Consider the following 20,007-nt stretch of genomic DNA (forward strand, 5'->3'; position numbering starts at 1 on the left):
GGGACAGGATGTCTTGGTTCTGTGGAAAAAAAGGCAAAAATGTTGTGACTGCTTGCTGCTGCTCTAGGCTTGCAATATGCGAGGAAATAATGGATAAGCAGAAATGGGTAAGCAGATTGCAGGTGTGTGGTACATTTTTTCTGAGGATCTGCAGTCTTTCTCTTGCTCACTTCTTGTACCAACAATATGCAGATGTACAGGCATCAGGCTGTCAGTCAGATTATTTAGGAACTCTTCAAATACAGGTTGATCTCCATGATGGTATGGTACACTTGCAGAGGAACACATACTGTCAGTATGTGGGCCACCTGCAACAAGAAAAATGTCTTTACTGTGTTTGGTAATAGCCAACAGCCCATGCTTGCTGCAGCTGCAAAAGGACAGTATAGATGTATAGAATTTCATAATTCATGGTGGAAGGTAGCTAAAGAGGGAGAAGACAGATTAAAAGTCATGAGAAGAACAACTTTTTTCTTCCTTTGCTGCCTTCCCCCCCCCTAATTAAACCACTCCCTGTCTCAACCCACAAGCTTTTCTTTTTTCAACATATTTTCTCCCACTGTCCTTCAGAGGAGGGGGAGCTAGAGAGCAGTGTGGTGGAACTTAGTTGTGCATCAGCATAAAACCACCACACCTTGGCATGAGCAGGCTGGCTTATGGGGCAGCAGGGCTGCTCATGTGCCTATTCAGGCATTAGTCCCTGGTATCATCTCCTTGCACCTAGAAAGCAGTCGAGGACAAGCTTCCAGGAAGCAGGAAAGGCACAGGCAAGTGAGCCTTGTGAGGAGAGGGCTGTATACCTCTGCTTGGGGACTTCAGCAGTGTTTCAAGAATATAAATCCCATGGGGAATGTTAGCCTGAATGCAAAACACAGCCAACTCTTATTTAGTGGGTAAAACGGCTCATATCGTCACAGTCCATTGACTTACATCTGCACAGCTGGGAGCATGCTGCTGGCCCAATGACTAGCTGAGGATGTGGGTGGGAGCCTTTCGCTTGGCATCAGGAGACCAGCAGGCATGGCTGGGGGTAGCAGCCCCGGGGGAGAGTAATGGTGGTGGTGATGCACTGCGGACAGCTGGGGCCTGTCTGTTTTCATGGCCATGGGAGTGGCGAGCTGCAGGTCCTAGTTGGAGAGAGGCAAAGGGCGATTTGTTGAATTTGTACCCCCTAAGAAAGGGAGCTTAAGGTCTCCAGCTGAGCAGCTGGTTTCCCACTCAGTCGCCTCTTGGTACAGGAAGTTCATCTCGTGCCCAGAGATTGGTTTCACAGGCTCAAACATACAGGGCTCAAACATACAAATGCTCAGTGAATTCAGATTTCACCTGGATAGTTTGTCGCACCACGCTATGTCAGAAAAACCTACATTTTTTTGGTGGAGTAGCCCTGAGAGGAAGGTGGAGAACACTGTTCATCTGCTGCCTCCTTTAGACACAGACCCTTTCACCCAAGGTGATGCTAAGCACAGCTCTGACACATTTCTGAGGAACTACCAGTGCTGCCTGCCATGTCCACGATGAATCTGTCCCAGGACAGCTGCTGAGGAAATAGATGATCCCTTGCATGCCATGCTGGCTATGGTGGTGCTGGCTCCTGAGATGTCAGTGTCCTGAAACGTGAGAGTGAGCAGCTGCTGTTGGAGGCATTCCATCTCAGGCAGACATTTGGTCTCAACAGCTGCAAGAGATGTCAGCTTCCAACTGCAGAGGCCATGGGGATGGGTTATGGAAGGCTGTGTTTCCTACCCTGCTGTTAAATGTAGGGCACGGGATTTTAAGCCATTTGTTGCTTTTGCGAATAGCAGGTAGGAAAGGTGGGAGTGAACTGGTCAACTACTGCAGAAGTGTGGGTGTTGCTTTCTTAATAAATGGCAACCTCAATCACCAAGACAAAGAGAACAGAAATCCTTCTTGCAGCACTGGGAAGTCATGTTTAGCCTGAAAATGGAAGGGATGAAAAAATATAGGGGAAGACTTTGCAATACAAAGATATCCTCCCTGAAGATTAACAGTCCTTGCTGCTTAGGTAATAAATGCTTCAGACTAGAGACTAGAAATACATTTTTCAAAAGCACTTAAGGTGGCTAAGGAGCTATGTAGCACCTTGTTAAAAATAGCTTAGGAACTGTGCACCTAAGGATATGTTCAAAATTACCTACATTTTGTTAGGCACTAGACATACTTTGGAAACAAACCTATAGGGATCCACACACAAAAATATCTGTAAGATGTCTTTCCAGAGCTTGCTAGCCGTTGATTTTTGGTGAGACAGTAGCTAGAGCTGTGGAGCTCCAAGTATGACCACAAAACCTGTGCTTCAGCTCTAGCCAGTTTTAAACTGCCAGGTCAAATTTCACCAGTTACAGGATTTGTAACACAAGTATAGTCCTGCTGCTTGCAGCAAGTGGACAAAAGTCAAGACATACTGCTACAGACTAAGTAAATCACTGGTGCTATGAAGACACCTGGATACACCAACACAGATGATGTTTCAATGAAAGTCAATAGGTGTCAGGCTCCCAAGGCGCCAGGTGCAACAGCAGATGCCTAGCACAGACCTCTTCTCTGTATGTTAGTACTTCAACTGTGTAGGCCAGATACATTTTAAGAGCTAGACTGAATGTAGTTTGCACTTGTGCTTTTGACGTCTTCTGTTGTGTCCTCACATGGTGCTAAACAGGACTGCATGTGAGACCTGCGGGACACCCTGGGCAGCAGAACTTGCATTGTGCAGTCCCTGCAGCCCCCAGAGGACAATAACTATTGTCCTACATGAGCAGGGATGCCCTTTGGACACTGTGTCATTACCTGTTGTGTGTGCTGAAGCAGGGGAGAGCTGGATCCAGCAGGCTGTGTGAATGCCACTGATGGCAGAGACTTCAGCATCATATTCTGCATGATGATCTGGTGCATCTGTGCATTCTGCATCAGCATCATCTCTACCATATCTGTGAAGAGGTCACCCCAAGGAAGAAAGTAAGAGCTTTATCAGCAACAGAGGCATCTCAGTAGGGACTGCTCTCCAGCTTACAGACTGGTCACTACAACTGAGATAAAGCAGCAGAAAGGGACACTTGCATAATATTAGAGTTATGTGGCCAGGTGGTGCAAAATGAATGTCTATGAATAAGACCATTAAGACCAGGTCTCCTGTTTCTCCTCCCTTCCACAAGAAAGCTGCTGTTGAGCATCTTCTCTCTGTTAGTTCCCCTGAAAGTCTACCCCTCTAGCTACGCTCATTGGCAGGCTGGAGAAAATCTGTGCACTGGAGCTCTCTCTAGGAGACTCTAGGAGCATGGACAGGCATCTTATGGCACTCTCTGTGGCTTTGGCTCAAGATTATTGTTGTCCACATGAGAGGTTTCTTTGACTTTACATGATACTGCAGTGCCACCTTGAGATTCCCTTCCACGTGCATCACATCCATATACCATGATCTCTGAATCCTAATTACAAAGGACCTGCACAGTGGAACTATTTTAAGTATGAGGAGGAGGAAAAAATAAATAAAACCAACTCTTCTTTTTAACTGGTCATACCAAAGCTATTGTAAATATATCAACTTCAGAATAGTCATGTACGAATTTGGACTAATTTGTTTTTGAAAATACATTCCTATTCAAATAAATCCGATGACTTAAGTGAAGAAATAGAAGAGAAATATAACAATTTGGTGACTGGAGATTTCTTTGTGCCATAAGGAAACCTTTGACTGAAGGTTGAGACAGGGAAGTCATCCCAGGTTTATGTATTATTTCACAGTAGCATCCACCTATGTTTAGAAACAAGCTCTTTTTATTGGCATTGTACTATATTCAGAAGAGTCTTGTTTCCAAACATGGGGCATAACAAAAGCCTGTATTGTTCCGAGGAGATTAAACAATAGGTTAAGAAAACAAAAGAATAAAAATGGAGTTTAGAAGCCAGTTTGTGAATTTTGGAATCATCCATTTGCATGAGTTTGACCTTGCTAATGTTACTCAGTGCCATGGCTTGAGCTGTTTTTTCTTCCCCAAGCTTCTCTGACACCTTAACATGGCTTTGCTGAGTTTACAGTCTTTTTTTTTTTTTAATTTTAGTTTTAGAAATAAGAGTTTGTCTAAAAGTCTCTCAGAATTGGTATCTAGTTTTACAGAGTGCTATTCCCACAGCCCCAGCAGAAACCCAGTTGCTGAGTTGCATGCTGTCCCCTGACAGCATCCAACTTCCTCTCACAGTGGTACATTTCCTAGGTATTTCCCTGTGCCCGGTGATGGGACCTGACTGCTAGACCCAGGGAATGATACCTTCTTTAATGCTTCCAGAGCGGGGAGCTGCAAAAGGCTGGGCAGGGGGTATCTGTGCTATCAGCGGGGGCAGCTGTGGTAGCTGCTGGATGATAGTAGCAGGCTGAGGAGGCATCTGGATAAGGAAATAAAATGGAGAAGTCAGGATTGTTTTTGGCCAGTGTTTCCTAGGAGTGAGGATCCTTACCACCTGCTGGATAATCCTTGGTGCCTCTGCTTGGGGTGCTGGAAAAGGTAACTGGTAGATGGGGGGGGGGGCAGCTCTGCAGTTCCTAAGGTGTCCCCCAGCCAGTGCAGGAGGTTGTGACAGCTCTTCCAGAAGGTGCTGGTCCTGCAAAATCAAGTATCTTCTTGAAGAAAATTTGGTCACAGAAAGGCTGGCAGTATTGCTACACTCCTTGGATTAAATGGGATGAACCTTTGGAAGTCTGCAGCAGGGCACAGCTTTCCTCACCTAACAAACTGCTCCAAAAACTGCTGTGTGTAACAGGCAGACCGCAAGTGAGTGCTACATGAAGGGAAGAACTCAACCAGAACTGGTGCAAGTATAGAGAAAGTGTTTCTTCATGCATATCTCAAGCATGTACAATCTTCAGTGTGAGCAAGAGGGAATGGAAAGAAGTGAAAACCAACGTGCAAACATGTCTGGGACAATGTTTCATTAATGATTGATTCCGTCCACAAATGAGGAATAAGTAACTGTTGTCCTTATTTTGGCAGCATTAAGAAGTCCCTTATTTGCATTTTGGCATTAACCCAGAGAGCTTCTGATACAGCAGTTCAGAACAAACAGCATCAACACACCAGATAACTGAGGTGGATGCAGATTTTGTTTGCAAGAACTGCTGCCCTCCAGCCCCTCTACCTAACTAGCAGGACCCAGCTAATGACTCTAAATGAGAAGAGGACTGAATACTGCCCAGCCAAAGAATTAAAGAACAGAGAGGAGCTGAATCCACATGGGCAGCAGACATGCAGATAACCTGGCCCTTTCTGTTGTTTGTGTACATAGAGGTCTTTGCCTGAGAGGGCTTGGCTCAGGGAAACACAGCAACTCCTTGCCCATGTTTGCAGGAGGCACTAGGATTAACCTGCCTGGATCCACCACTGGGCATGTCCTGAGCACAAGCTCAGTCAGCAGAGCACATGGGCTTTCCTCAACTTCCCATCAGCCTCCTTCCTGTCGTTCTGTTGGGAGGCTCACTTCTCATAAACAGGGCTCAGTGCATTCACACTGCTTGTTTAAGATAACATCTAATTTTATCATTCAAAGCCTACTCTTGTGTTCACCACATTAAACTGCACTCCTCACACAGTTACTTGACAACATGGAAGGCTCTTACCCTAAGCTCCTGCAGGAGATCTTTCCTTCGCCTCAGGGCACTTTGAAGCATATCCTCCTGTCTGTTCCCTGAAGGAGGAAAAGTCCATTATCTTTTTAAAGGATCACAAAGACAGAGCTATTATAACACCTGCATTATGAGTTTAATTCTGGAAAACATGTTATGAGATAGCTTGATTTCTTCCAGAAAAAGCCTTAAGCTACTTTTCTTGTCAAATCCATGAATGGATACTGACTTTATAGCCCATGTAGACACAGCTGCTTGGCAGCTCTACAAAGGCAATGTGCCTTCTCTGAAAATAAACTTTTCAGATTGCTCTTTAAAGCCCCCTTTTAACCTCCTTATTTAACCTCCTTAAAAGAGCTTCAGGCTTAGAAAATCATTACAGCCTGAAACTTTATAGTTGTACTGTGCACATCCAGAAGATGATTGTAAAAAGTGTAAAAAAAAAAAAGTTTATGGCGTATCAAAGCAAATTAAGTTCTGAAAATCAACTTTTGTTTCCTTTTTGTTCTGAAACATCATCTTTTTCAGATCTTCCCACAGAAGAAGCTGATTTTGAACTCTGTTGAAATGAAAACAAAAAAGAACATTTTCAGATACATTGGAGGCATGCCTAGCATTTATTCTGAAAAGCATCACTTAGTATTTTGAAGCCGAAAGTTGGATTTTTAATTTTTGGCCACCGCATTGGAAATTCCCAACTATTTGCGCATCATCTCAATAAATATGAGCTCAGAGTAAATTCTAGAAATGTTACTGATCTTCTACTGGTTGGCTTTAATCCACAGATAATACAATTATAAGCACTGCATGTGTAATTAGATCCTGAATTTGGTTCAGGTAAAGAGAAGGAATCCCAGCTTACTTACAAAATTTCCAAGGTTTAGACAATTCTTTACGAAAGCTAGAGAACCAGCTAGAAGTTGATAAATAAGGGAGTTCAAAATAACTTGTGTCTTTATAAGAGTCTTTCAACAGCTGCTGTGATGCTTCACTCATGAGTAGCATGTTCCCTTCAACACTACTTGCATGGAAGCTATGCATGTTATGTGCAATGTATTAATCTTTTTGCACGGCATTTCAAGTTTCCTGGTAAAATGAACATTGGTGTTCCAGCTCTTACCAATCGAGTCCTCCAGACCAACTTTTTCAGTGTAACGATCTGTTTCATAAGCTGAGCCACTTTTCTTTTAAATTGGAAATCATGTTCTGGTCTGCACAAGGCTGTGTCATTCAGGTTCAAACGTGCAGAACAGCATTAGTAATAGACTGGGCCTCCTTCTTGAACTCCTCAGAGAGGCATGGCCATCATAACAACTCTTTTTCAAGCACATAGTCACTTATGCTAAGCATACAGCTGGATTGAGACAGGGGCTTACTTCTGGGTATAGGTGTTAGTACAACCAAAACAACCAGCAGTGTGCTCCAGCTTAGCCAGCATCCACAGCTGAGAAGCCACAACAGAAAACCTCTGCAGGAAGGCATTCTTTGTTATGGCAGTGGACCTGACTAGCTGATTGTTTGCCTTTAGCCAAAAAAAAAAAGTTGGAGAATTTCAGAGGGTAAAATGCAGACAGCTGCAGTGTTTAGCAAGGCCATTCTCCTTGCATCAAGACTTCTAAGGTTACTGGCTTGGATAGGACCAAGACACATATGCTGATTAATATTGCTGTGCATGCTTCACTGGGACTTGCATTGGCTACCTCAGGGCTGTATGCATACTTAGATACCCAGACTGAGCTAAAACAGCACAGACTCAAGTTTGGAGCCTCCCTCCCGTCCTCCAGACAATGTCCATGCCACCAGAAGCTGAGACAGAGAAAGTTCTGATTATTCAAAAGCCCAGACACTGAGCACCCAGGGGCAGGGCCCCTTCAAATTTTTAGGGAGGAGATGTAATCATCTGATGTGATCCACTGAGGAACATGACTGAGAACATCACTAAGCCCTTTCTGTATCACATCCATAACCCAAAAAAATGTTTCTCTTACTTGCTCTTGGGACAGGTGAATCCATCTTCCCTAGGTTCTCCTGTTCCTTTTCTAGTCTCTGTTGGTAGAGCCACAACAAAAATGATTGTCAGTTAGGCAGCAAAGTTCACAACAATTTTCAACTCCATATTACAGACATAGGTTTGGGATGGAGGAAATAAAGCAGAAATGGAGGCAAGGGACACTTTTAACTGCTAAATCAGCCATGAGGGCTACTAAAAGTATATAGAAGTATGAAATGTCTCACTATAAATCTAGTCATAGCAAAAAAACAGTAATGCTTTCAACTGTCGAGGCCATCCCAGACCTAGAAATTGATAGCACATTGAATCAGAAGACTTATGCATCACTTATTTTGTAGGGTAGAGAGAGAGATCGTATGAAGAACTTGATATCAGACAGTTTTGGATACTCAGTGCACTTACAGGCCTAAGTGGCTCTGACCAGCCTCACCTGGGGCTTCCATCCATACCCCCTGCCCATATGCAAGGGAGCTCCTTTGATCTCAGCTCTAGGTCTTCAGTTCTTTCGTGAGCTGTACTGGATGAATACTGGTTTCCAGTTCAACCACAGCCATGCCTGTGAGTGGCCACAGATCCTATGAACCCTGATCCCAACCTGCAGACATTCCCCATTTTGGCCTCAGATCTGCCTTATCACCATGAGCTTAACTGATGGATCTGGACTTTTGGTTGAACCCTGCCACCATCTCAAGCTCTACCCTGCTTGCCTTGCTTGGGCCTGGCCCCTGTCCTACTGGCTGTGCTTTATGGTCAACTCCCTGCTCCGCAGGGAGCAGCTGCCCCTTGTGGCTCCCTGATGCTCAGAAATTGGAGTAGAGACCTTTCCCTGATGGACAGGCTCTTTTTTGTCTCCTGTGTTCTGCCCAGCTCCATACTTGTGAAAGCTTTCCCCTCAAGCATCTGGAACATCTACGACAAAAGACTACACCTTGAAGAGAGAGGTTAGATGCCACTTCAAGCATTCACATCTCCAGGCAAATTGTTTTTCCTTATAGACAATCTTTAAGTGGCTTTTACTTGTAGCACTACTGCACATTGGTCTGCCTCTGCTTATGCGATGATAAAAGTTCTCAGTTCTGCAGGTCCTCTTAGTATCTCAATAGAAATATAATTGTTTAAAATACAGTGTTAATGCATAAACACACAACAGCAAAAAGTAGAGCAAAGGTGACCATTGCGGAATTATTACCTTACCTTTTCTAGGAGTTTGAGTTTCAGTTGGGCCATGTGATCCACCACTGAAGGATCTGTCATTGTAGTAGTCCCCCGGAAGAGCAGGCAGGCAAAAGAGTGTTAAATAGCTAAGCAAAGGCAAATAGGTTTTCAGTGGTCCCTTCTTCCAATCCACAATCTTCATAGAAAAATTCCATTAGGGGGAAAAAATAAAACACAATTGGGAGAAACAAGGGAAGAAAATAAAAGCTTCAGTTTCAATGCCAGGTCAAAATGAATACAGATGTCCTCCACCATATCATAGACACAGCTTTTTGGGTCATTTCTGTCAGTGCATTTTTGTGCTGCTGGTTGCAATGGTCACAGAAGGGTAACTCAGCGTGAGTATTTGTCTATTCTTAATGGTTGCTAGCCTTTCATTGGCAGTGTCTCTAAACGTTGCCCTCTGCATTGATAGGGTAGTCTTCTACATAGCTCTGAGTTTTGTTCCTGTAGCCTGGTTGCTAGGTTTGCAGTGCCAATCCACAGTATAAACAATTTCATCTCCAGGTGTAGAAGTTTGCATGTAAATATCCATTTACGTATGGGACAGGGAGAAAGAAATAAACTTTTTTTTTTTAACCATAAGCCCAATGCAAAGGTTCAGATTATGATCTGACTGATTGATACCTGATACCAATATTTATCTGACTGTAAGAGACCCATATGCTTTTGACATAGCCTTTCATGAGTTTTCATGACCAGATAGTAAAGAAAAAATGAAAAAAGAAAAATAAGGGGTAGAGCTGGAATTCACCCCAGGATGAGTAAAACAACAAAGAGGCTGCATTATAACAGCCTTTTGTTTACTATCTTCTGAGCAGTCCCCCTGGGCTGCCTTCTCCCTCCTAGCAAAGCCATATCAGCATAAAATGCAAAGCAACATTTACCAGAGACAGCCATAAAATCAAAATCAAGGCATGAGAAAGAAACCAGGTGATATATACTCTTCCTTGATATCGTATTTCAACCCAGCTCTGCCCCTAGGAGAGGAAAGTTACAACCCCTTCCTTACTTGAAGGCCATGGAAAAGCCCCGGCAGAGCCACTGCTGACAGCTGGAGTGGCAGATAGACAATTGTACTTAACTCTGTGGGAGCAGTACAGATCACCTCCTCTAGCTGTGACCCACACAGCACGTATGTGCAATCTGTCCTTAAAAACACACAAGTGGGTAGTCACTGGAGAGATTATAATAACAGAGACATGTGGGTCCCAAATATAGCTGCACTGTGACAGACCTGGAGGTCAGCTTTCTTTGACAGGACTCATTTTTGATTGCTAAGAACAACAAAGCAGAACACAAAACACTGTCATCTGCCAGCAGTTTAACATTTTTGATCCCTTCACCTTTTTGGCAAGTGCAAGAGCCTTTGACAGGGAGTTGCCTAGGTAACAACTTTAGCATAAGCCTCATTATGCAAGTAAACTGTGTAAGTATAGAAATATAGTTTACTTAGGCAAAAGAAACAAAAAAAGAGCTTTACATTTAGATTGTTTAAAATCTAGATTCCCCCCAAAATTACTGGAAACTTTAAAATTTGTTATACAAAATAGCATTTGACTCCTCTCCATGTGCTTTTCCTGGTATGGAAAAAGTGGCTTATACTCCTGCATCACATCCCCATTCAGATGTTTCTTTTCTAGGCTAGAGAATCTATTTATTTCTTCCTCAAACAGCAGATTTTCCTTACTTGTTAATTTCACAGTTTGGAGGAGGCTGGGAGAATATAATGCAAGTGCCCACAAGGACAGTTCTTACATCCAACTCTTAGCCTGTGCTATCAGCCACGCTTAGAAGGTGCTGCATGCTACAGTTCTGATCAGACCTTGTTTGTCTGGCTGTTTGTCTCATGTTTATCCTAGTTGCTTCTCTTTGTACTGTCGTGGTTTAACCTGGCCGGCAGCTAAACACCACACAGCCGTTCGCTCACCCTCTCCCCTCCCTCTCTGGGATGGGGGAGAGAAACGGGAAAGTGAAGCCTGTGAGTTGAGATAAAGACAGTTTATTAAGACAGGAAAATAATAATAATAATAATAATAATAATAATAATAATAATGGTATTACTAATAATAATGTGTACGACACAAGTGATGCACAATGCAATTGCTCACCACCTGCTGACCGATGCCCAGCCTATCCCCGAGCAGCTGGACCCCCACCCCGGCTAGCCACCCCTATATATTGTTCAGCATGACGTCAGATGGTATGGAATACCCCTTTGGCCAGTTTGGGTCAGCTGTCCTGGGTCTGTCCCCTCCCAGCTCCTGCTGCACCCCTAGCCTGCCCACTGGCAGGACAGAGCATGAAGTTGAAAAGTCCTTGGCTTGGTGTAAGCACTGCTCTGCAACAATTAAAACATCAGCATGTTATCAGCGCTCTTCTCATCCTAATCCAAAACATAGCACCCTACCAGCTACTAGGAGGAAAATTAACTCTGTCCTAACTGAAACCAGGACATGTACGTTTCCATTTCATAAACTCTCTTGTGATGGGGTAACCAAAGCTGCCTGCAATATTTAGGCGGTGATGTAGCAAAGCAAGAGCTGCATTGGTGTTTTCAGACAACCACAATAGCAGCAAGCCTGTTATTATTCATTGCTGATGCTGTAGTAGCCTTTTTGACTGCTGATGAATTTTAAGTTGATGTTTTACTATTAACTGGTTTACTAAAGTGCACCCTAGCAGTTAAGTTTCTAGACCCTTCATTGCAATAGAAATATAGGGTTACAAAAAACGTAGACAAAAACAACCAAGTTGAAGTATTCAATTAAAAATATAGTGAGTGTTAAACAACTGAGATGACGTATAAAAAAGAGCAAGAGAAATGCTCTGATGTGATGGGTAGCCCAGAAAAAATACAATATTAGCTAAGAAATGCTTTCCAGCTAATCTGTTAAGAGATTGGGTTTTCTCACACTTATGGATGCCCTGGTTACAGCAGGATCCCTACTGTAGGGATATCTTACAAGCTCCTGATGACTTGCCAGCAATATACCAGACAGACACAAAAGTGTATTGTAGAAAATGATCTATAGTTACAGTGAATTACAAACTAGGGATCACAAATGAACATGAAGATGCAAAAAAGCAAAACCAGACAAATTTAATTCTACAGAGCATTAACAGGAGTGTTATGTGCACCTCACAGGAGATAATTATTCTGCTCTATTTAGCAGTGCTGAAGTTATTTCGAATACTGTGTCTAATTTTAGACATGGCAGTATAAAAGGGAAAAGGAAGTCCAGAGAAAAAAATGCTAATAATGGTAAATTTATATAATATAAGTACTGAAGAAGACTTGGAAGAACAGGCTTTGTTTAATTTATTAAGTAAATGATGAGAAGGGGTCAGCTAGCAATATTTAAATTAGTGAAAGGAAATACAGGTCCCAGTCAATTTATTAGTAAATGATGGAGCAGCAATGTAAGAAAAAGCTTTCACAGAAAGTGTTTATAAACAATTTACAAAAACAGCTGTAATGAACATCACAGGCAAATTAGATCCCTCTTTAGTTACAAGAATTGCTTAGATGATGAGGTCCAAACCTGTACTGCTTTTCTATGATGTCTTTTATTGATTTTGATACTTCATGCCCTCGATTTTAATTACTATGATTTCTGAAACACACTAGAAAAGGAACCAGCCAGAGACACATGGAAATATCAGGAGACAATAAACTCTTGTGCTCAGGTTCCATAGAAAGGATTCTTTATCATTTCTTAGAAGAGGGTTTTCATTTATTAAAAGAGAGGTAAAAATAAAGAAGAGTATTGAAAGAATGAAAAACACACACACAGACAAAGAAATACACCAGTGGAGAGGTATATGCAATTTCCTTCCGATCAATTCTTTGCTTCTGCCACTTGTAATGCTGCAAATTAACAACCAAGAGCTCTCAAGCTGCACTTTGGAGCCAGAACTGAAAGATAGGAATATATCTTGATGACATTTCACTTAGTTCCTGTCTTCCCCATTTCATGGGTACCAGCGTACTTGCTAGCATCAGAAACAGAAGAACTGAAGGCTTACTGTATCTCTCAGAGAAATGATAAGCCACATACATGGTTGCAATGTGCTACGATGTGATGTCTTATATACACAAACTAATGGTGTAATTGCTTACCTGTTAGAGACCATTTTCTGTAGGCCAGGAGGCTACCTGGTCCTTGTAAATATTATAAAAATTTACTGTCTACATTTGAAGCTGATATATGAAGAAAACATCACTTGCAATTAGAGTTTTTTAATGCCATCGTCACGTAATAATGTGCAGTTTTGTTTTTTACTATTATTTCTGAAAACAGTGATCCCAGTTTGAAACAAATTATGCTTATGGTTAACTCTTCCTATAAGACAATGACAAATCACTAGCATCTGCAAATGCTGCTCATTTATTTGCAGATATGTTACAGCAGTCCCCAAAGTTCTCGGTGAGGTTTAATTATCAGCCTGATCTTTGCACAGCGTTATGAGTGCTATGTCTAATTGAGTCAAAGTGTGAACAATCTCTGCAGCTTTTATGGTTATGTCAGGTAGGACTGGTCCCAGCAGAAACAGGTGTGATGGGAAGACGCATGTGGCAAAGCTGAGCAACATTGCAGAACCTGAGTTCTGTGCTGACAAGGCAACTTGGCATCACCCAAACTGTGTTGCAGTGATGGCAGCTTGCCAGATAGCTGATGCTCTGACCAAGACAGGCCTTTCTCAAATACTTCTGTTTTTGTCAATTTAATTAGACTGGCACTAGAAATACTGACACTTTAAAGGATGGGGATGTAAAAAATATATAATGCATGAGTTGGTTATCAGAATAAACAAATAAATACCAATAAACTGAAATAAATTGCCAGGACAAATGCCATGACATATTATCCTTTTTTCATTGAAGAAGCTTCTTTGTTCTCAGCTTGCCTGTTTCCTTTTGCTTCTCAGATGGTGTCAACTACACAAACCTTCACACTGACAGATTTCATAGCAGACTTTATCCCTTTTCTTAGCATTGACAGGGAAGGAGCTAAGGTTACTAGGTCACAGCACCTGGTAGTGCTCCTTGGAGAAAAAAAAAGGAGGAGAGAAGAGGAGAGGAGAGGGGAGGGGAGGGGAGGGGAGGGGAGGGGGGATGTGGGGGAGGGGAGGGCGGGAGGGGGGGAGGGAAGGGAAGGGAAGGGAAGGGAAGGGAAGGGAAGGGAAGGGAAGGGAAGGGAAGGGAAGGGAAGGGAAGGGAAGGGAAGAGAAGAGAAGAGAAGAGAAGAGAAGAGAAGAGAAGAGAAGAGAAGAGAAGAGAAGAGAAGAGAAGAGAAGAGAAGAGAAGAGAAGAGAGAAGAGAAGAGAAGAGAAGAGAAGAGAAGAGAAGAGAAGAGAAGAGAAGAGAAGAGAAGAGAAGAGAAGAGAAGAGAAGAGAAGAGAAGAGAAGAGAAGAGAAGAGAAGAGAAGAGAAGAGGCTGACAGGGCAGGAAGTAACCAAGAGCAGTCTCAGGAGCTTGGCTGCTCTCACTGTGTGGTCTGAAGACCCTGTATAGTTGACGCCAGTCTTTTTGTTGTTTATGCTGAAATATTTACATAGAAATAATGTGGCAGACCAAGAGAGTGGTACAAAATATTTATTCCAAGGATGCTGACATGTCTGTCTTCCTTCCCACATACTTTTTGGATCAAGGTTGACATAGCACGGGAAAAACAAATGGCATAGATGCAGTCCATGCCATCTAGTTCTGGCTCATGTACCTGGCCATTGCAATGGCCAAATCTGGGGCAAGAGCCCATACAGAGATGAGCCCAACCTAGGGACAAAATGTATGGAAAGGACTAAGGACAGTGTGGTGGTTTTACCTCGCTGGACAGCTGAACTCCACCACAACTGCTCTCTCACTCCCCCTCCTCAGAAGAAGAGGGAAAGAAGAAAGTATGCTGGAAAGAAAAAAAGGCTCATGGGTTAAGATAAGGATAATTTAATTAAAGGGAAAAGGGGGGGAAAAAAAAGGGCAAAGGCCACGTGGAATCACAGACAGAGAAAAAATATATTACCTACTTCCAATCAACAAGTGATGTTTGGCCACACAGACATTGGGCCTCAGTATGTGTAGCAGTTGTTTGAGAAGACAGAGGTCTTCCCAACAAGAGCCCTCCCCTGCTTTTATTGCTGAGTGTGACATCATATGTTATGGAATATCCCTTTGGTTGGTTTCGGTCAGCTGCCCTGGTGATGTCCCCTCCCCAGCTCTTGCCCATCCCCAGCCTGCTGGCTCTTGGAGGGTTGGAGGCAGTCTTGGTGCTGCGCCACTATTGTTCAGCAGCAGACACAACACCAGTGTGATACCAATGCTGTTCTAGCTACAACAGCAGAGCACAGCACTGTATGGGCTGCTGCAGGGAATGTTAACTCCATCCCAGCCAGACCCAGTACAACCTCCACCCCTTATTCTGTACTATTTGTGTCACAATCAGGTTCCACATACTTTAGTATACTGGTATTCTGTGGTATTTAGTATTCAGTGTATATATATATATGTATAGTGGTATATATATATAGTATATATATAGTATATATACTATATATAGTGTGTATATATATAGTATATTTAGTATATATATAGTATATATTTAGTATATATTTAGTGTATATATATAGTGTATATATAGTATAATATATATATATACTATATATGTAGTGGTATTTAGTAACGGTGGAGTTGGTGAAGTGAACTGAGCGCCCTGCCGCTGAGGGGCCGGCCCGGTGTCCCGGGGCAGCAGCTGCCCTCTTGCGATTGGCTGGTGGTGTCTCGGGGCAGAGCCACGGCGGGCGGCCCGTTTGAAAGTGACCATCCAGCGCGGCCCCGGCCGCGGCCGGCGGCTCTCCCATTGGCGGCCGCTGAGCGGGGGCGGAGCAGAGGGAAGGCTCCAGCCTGTGACGTCAATCCCAGGAGTCAGTTGGCAGGGGCGGGCGGGGCGAGGCCAACGGCTGCTCTCGGTAATTGGCTGGGGGGCGGGCATAGAGCTTCCCGCTTGCTCTCTGATTGGCCGGTGCGGGCTGCGGCCGCCTCGCGGCCGGCCCATTCAGCCGAGGCGGGCGGGGCAAAGCCCGCGGGGCGGCCATGACGGGAACTTGCCCGCGCGCTGCGCCGTGACAGCGGCGGGGGCTCGGTCCGCCGGCACCATGCAGCAGCCGGCGGAGGAGGAGGAGGCGGCGGCGGCGGCGCGGCGGCGGAAGGTGGAGGCCGGCAGAGCCAAGGTGCGGGGGGCGGCAGCGCGGGGGCCGGCGCCGTGCTCCTGCCGGGCCTGCGGGCTCCGCTCCTGTCGCGGAGCCGGCGGCTGGGCTCGGGGGGTGGAACAGCCGTGCGCTGCGGGCGCTGCGTGTGTCGGGGTGTTGGCAGCGGCCGGCCTGGTGAGCGTTACTGCGGGGCTGCGGCTGCAGCTGCACCGAAGCAGCTCGATGGTGGGCAGCGCAGCTCGTCCCTGCCTCACCTGGGCGCTGCCCTGGTTGCCACAGCACCCGCTCTTGCTCAGCAGCTCCGCATCTACTTTGCCTTCGCAGCCCTCGTACATGCCGTGTGGACGCTATCCTCTGTCAGGGAAGGATTGCGTGATTAGTTTTTGGATTAATACTGAAAATGAGAACCTTGAGAACAGGAGTTCCTCAGGTTGAAAAGTTAGATTACCTGCGGCAAGACTTATTTTAATGTTTCTTTTGTAACTCTTCTGTAAGTGCGGTGTCTGCTTATAGTCAGAAAAATGTGTTATACTTGCCTTTAACAAGTTACTAGTTCCCACCTGTTGTACAGCTGTTGTTTGCCACTGGGAAAAAAAATAAGTAGGGACCTGCATTAAGTTTCAAGTTATGTCTGCAGAGCCAGTGCTGCATCTTTTTTGTCATTGTTAAACTAGATACTAAATATCTTTTATCTTACCATTTAAAAACAAAAATCATTAGCAGCTTTGTCCCTGGCAGCTCCATCAATGCTGCTGTTTTATGGCAACCTATGCTAAGAGAAAAGACTGTAGAAGTGTAGAAAGGCAGAGATGGGTGTAGTGCTTCCTTTGCTTACTAAAATGTCACAGAGATCCATTATTTACCTAGCAGACTGTGGGCACTAGATTTTTCAAAAAAAAAAAAAAGCAACACAACACCTGGACAAATTAATAGAAGAAATATTTATTGGGGCTCATTAAACACAAAGATACTATGTTTCAGCATAGGAAAGTAACTGCGAGCTATAGATTCCTTGGTATGCTCAGCTAGTTTCTAGTGCATGGCTATGTGCTTGCCCTGTTTTTGTCTTTACTTACATGCCTGAAGTTGAAGAGCTAACTTCTCTTCTAGTATTTAGCCCAATATAAGATGGACATTTGGTCTTATTCAGTGGTCCTTTTCATGTTCTTAAGCCCACAGTAGTATTTGGTCATGTTGCTGTGTAGGTTGGCTACTGGACTGTAACTTGTTTCAGAAACTTCCTTTGGATAGCTTGTATTTTTGAAGAAATCAGTAGGGAAGCGTCTTTCCTTAGTTTTCTTCTTTGTGTTGTCCTCCTTATGAATGCAAATATTATTTTGAAAGTGATTAGGTGCAGTATTTTCTTCCTGTGGTGAAGGCATACAGCTACCTAAGGCTGTGGACCAAAACAGCAGAATTCATTGTTCATCCAGATCAGCTTCCTGAATCATCTCACTGTGTTGCTGAACAGGACAGGAGCATGAGGCTTGTTGTGTGTTGCAGGCATCTGGTTACTACAAGGCAGGTTGCTACAACAATGTGGTCATGCTAACTGTGTCTGATACTGCTTGAATCTAGAGGTGTGAATTGTTGTTTAGTATGTTGTTTGTCTCATGCACAGGTCTTGGTCTGCTAAATAATGACTTGGGAAAGGGCGATAATGTGTAAGTTTTTCTCTTTAAAACAGTGCCCGTGTTATTCTTTTTCATGTAGGGATAAAAACTATTATTGAAATGTATTTGAAGTTGCCACCAAATAATAAAAACAAACCCAACTTCTATATTAATTAGAAATTGATATTTGGCAGCTACTAAATACTGACTGTGTCAGGTTTTTCAAATTTCCATTTTTCATAAATGTAATACTGATGGTCAGGGTAGTAATTGGGAAATGTAACAAAAAAACACCCCAGCAAACAAAAAAAATGTGATTTTTTTTCACTCTTCTGAAGTTAGCCAAGATGCGTGTTAACCTGCTGCACATCTGGTTACAGACCTGTGTGTATCATACCTTGTGTGAGATGTTTCTTCTGTTCCTGCATTTTACGTGGTAGGAGCTCAACAAGGAGTACAAGTTTTCCAGGAAGTCTTCCTGCTTCATCAGTTTGAGATTCTTCGAAATTCTTTCTTGGTTTTGTCCAAAAGTACTTGTTTATGTTTACTGTATCTAAGAGGTGGATGTTTGAATAATCTGTTTCTATTTGGGTGCTGATGTGGTTTTCTGTTCTGTTGCATTTTCTTTGGATGTTCTTTTGGTACTGATTTCTGAAATGTGTAAAGCAGTAAGTCAAAGAGTAAATTATGTTCCCAGTAGGCTGGGGAGAGCTGAGCTGCGTTCCATTTGCTGCAGCTTTCCTGTATGCTGGCCTGTGCCACTGGTGTTAGTCAGCTTAGGACGCTGTGCTGGAGGATGTCACCACAGCAGTTCATCAAAGGGGGAAATAAAGCCTTGTGGGCCTGTTGTAGTGCCAGGATGTTCATTTGGCTGTACCAGTCCAGAAGTGCCATGTGGTTGCTGTTTTTGACTGACTTAAAACCAGCAGCTGACCAGTGGAAGTTAAGTGAAGTTTGAATCTATCAGTATCTGTGAAAAGGCTACTTCTGTGCTGAGAGCTGCTTTGGATACTGTAATGGGCAGTGCTGTTGGTGCAACGTTGGTTTACTAAGTCCTGGTTAAAAGTAAAGGTCTCACCTCTGTATGTGCTGCTAGAAAGCAGACTGAGGATCAGGTCGATCAAAAGGGGCATGACGGGATCTCACTGTAATGGAGGAAGAATCAGTATTAACTGCTTTCTTCATATTCACATGTACTAATTAGTGTCACTTGATTGTGTATTATCTGATGACACTGAAATTTGTGTAATGACACTTAAATTTATGTAGCTCATTAAAGGCTTTGGAAACCTGGTAATGCCCTAAAGGGTGCTTTTCCTCACCCAGTGATTCCATAAATCTGCAATTTGACTCCAGACACTTTCATGGGATAATAAATCCAGTAGTTACCAGGAATTTTGGAGTAGTTGGTAATTCTTGTATGATGCTTATTTCGCTTTCATTCTTTTAATATATAAGAATTTGACAAAATTTTCATTTTTGTTTTTGAGATGTGCATTTAAAAATTTGTACTTGTATAGATGTTTGGTCATGGTAAATCTTATTTTTTTAGTGTCAAATATCTTTCTTGGTCTTGCTTCATGAAATCATTGACTCCTTTCTAGGATGAGAACCCTCTCTGCCTTTTTGTTTCTCATATTTTCTATGCATTTTACTCCTATTTTCCCATTTTTCTGCTTCAGCAGCTTCCTCCAGTTTCTGTTATTCTGCAGGATTCCTCCTGTCCCCTTTTCCTGTGTTATCAGCTTAATTAGTGCAGTAGCTATTTTTCACATACAATACCATCAGTAAGTGATAGTTAGCGCCTGACTTCAGCAAATAGTATTTGTCTCATTACAGCTTTATTTAATGGTCTACAGGATTTAATCATTAAAAAAAGTTTGCACATAACTTAAATGCTTGTGAGAAACTGGTGTCTTCCATATCTGCATGAAATACATATTTGCAGAGCGTACGTACTGTGTATCTGCTGAGTAGCTAAACTGTCAGACAGAAGTTTCTGTAATGAAATTGGCATGGGTGTAAGGAGAGAATCTGAGCCAAAGAAAGGGGCAAGATTTTTCTGCAATGTTGCTGTACTACAGGAGAACCAAGCTAGGAAACAGTGGGTTCTCTCAGATATTGCAAGTAGAACTTTGCAGTTGTGAGTACCTACATCCTGTCGTCATTTTCACTATCTGTTCTATCTCATCACAAGGATATATTAACAGTGTAGTCGATAACCTTGGGGAAGGCTTTTTCCCTACTAGAAGGATGCCTGGATTTATGCTGTGAGGGAGATGCTACTTGGAAATGCTGTCTAAACATAATACTGGAGTTGAAAATA

General features: G+C 43.2%; 2 protein-coding genes across 3 annotated transcripts in view; one reads left to right on the forward strand and one right to left on the reverse strand.

Annotated features, from left to right (window-relative positions):
- Positions 1 to 408: 408 nt before the first annotated feature.
- Positions 409 to 8,900, reverse strand: C6H21orf58 (chromosome 6 C21orf58 homolog). The gene is made up of 8 exons (XM_035568622.1): positions 8,841 to 8,900; positions 7,624 to 7,681; positions 5,630 to 5,697; positions 4,474 to 4,617; positions 4,287 to 4,401; positions 2,809 to 2,948; positions 931 to 1,127; positions 409 to 424 (listed from the first exon to the last, which is right to left on the reverse strand). Exons 1-8 carry the CDS (start codon positions 8,898 to 8,900, stop codon positions 409 to 411), a joined length of 798 nt encoding a protein of 265 aa, XP_035424515.1.
- Positions 8,901 to 15,923: 7,023 nt separating this feature from the next.
- The window catches only part of PCNT (pericentrin), a 102,880-nt gene continuing 98,796 nt past the window's right edge, over positions 15,924 to 20,007 (forward strand). For both annotated transcript variants that reach the window (XM_035570633.2, XM_035570641.2), the window contains exon 1: positions 15,924 to 16,089. In XM_035570633.2, the coding sequence (XP_035426526.1) occupies positions 16,015 to 16,089 (75 nt within the window). In that variant the 5' untranslated portion in view covers positions 15,924 to 16,014. The remainder of the gene's footprint in view (positions 16,090 to 20,007) is intronic.

Source organism: Cygnus atratus, chromosome 6, assembly GCF_013377495.2.
Source record: "Cygnus atratus isolate AKBS03 ecotype Queensland, Australia chromosome 6, CAtr_DNAZoo_HiC_assembly, whole genome shotgun sequence".
NCBI classification, from domain to species: Eukaryota; Metazoa; Chordata; class Aves; order Anseriformes; family Anatidae; genus Cygnus; species Cygnus atratus.

Coding starts and splice junctions, on each gene's coding strand:
- C6H21orf58 (XM_035568622.1), bottom strand. CDS start 8,900: ATGACAGATCCTTCAGTGGTGGATCACATGGCCCAACTGAAACTCAAA. Junction 5,698..7,623: donor TTCACCTGTCCCAAGAGCAA/GTAAGAGAAACA, acceptor TTCCTCCTTCAG/GGAACAGACAGGAGGATATG. Junction 4,402..4,473: donor CAAGGATTATCCAGCAGGTG/GTAAGGATCCTC, acceptor TTCCTTATCCAG/ATGCCTCCTCAGCCTGCTAC.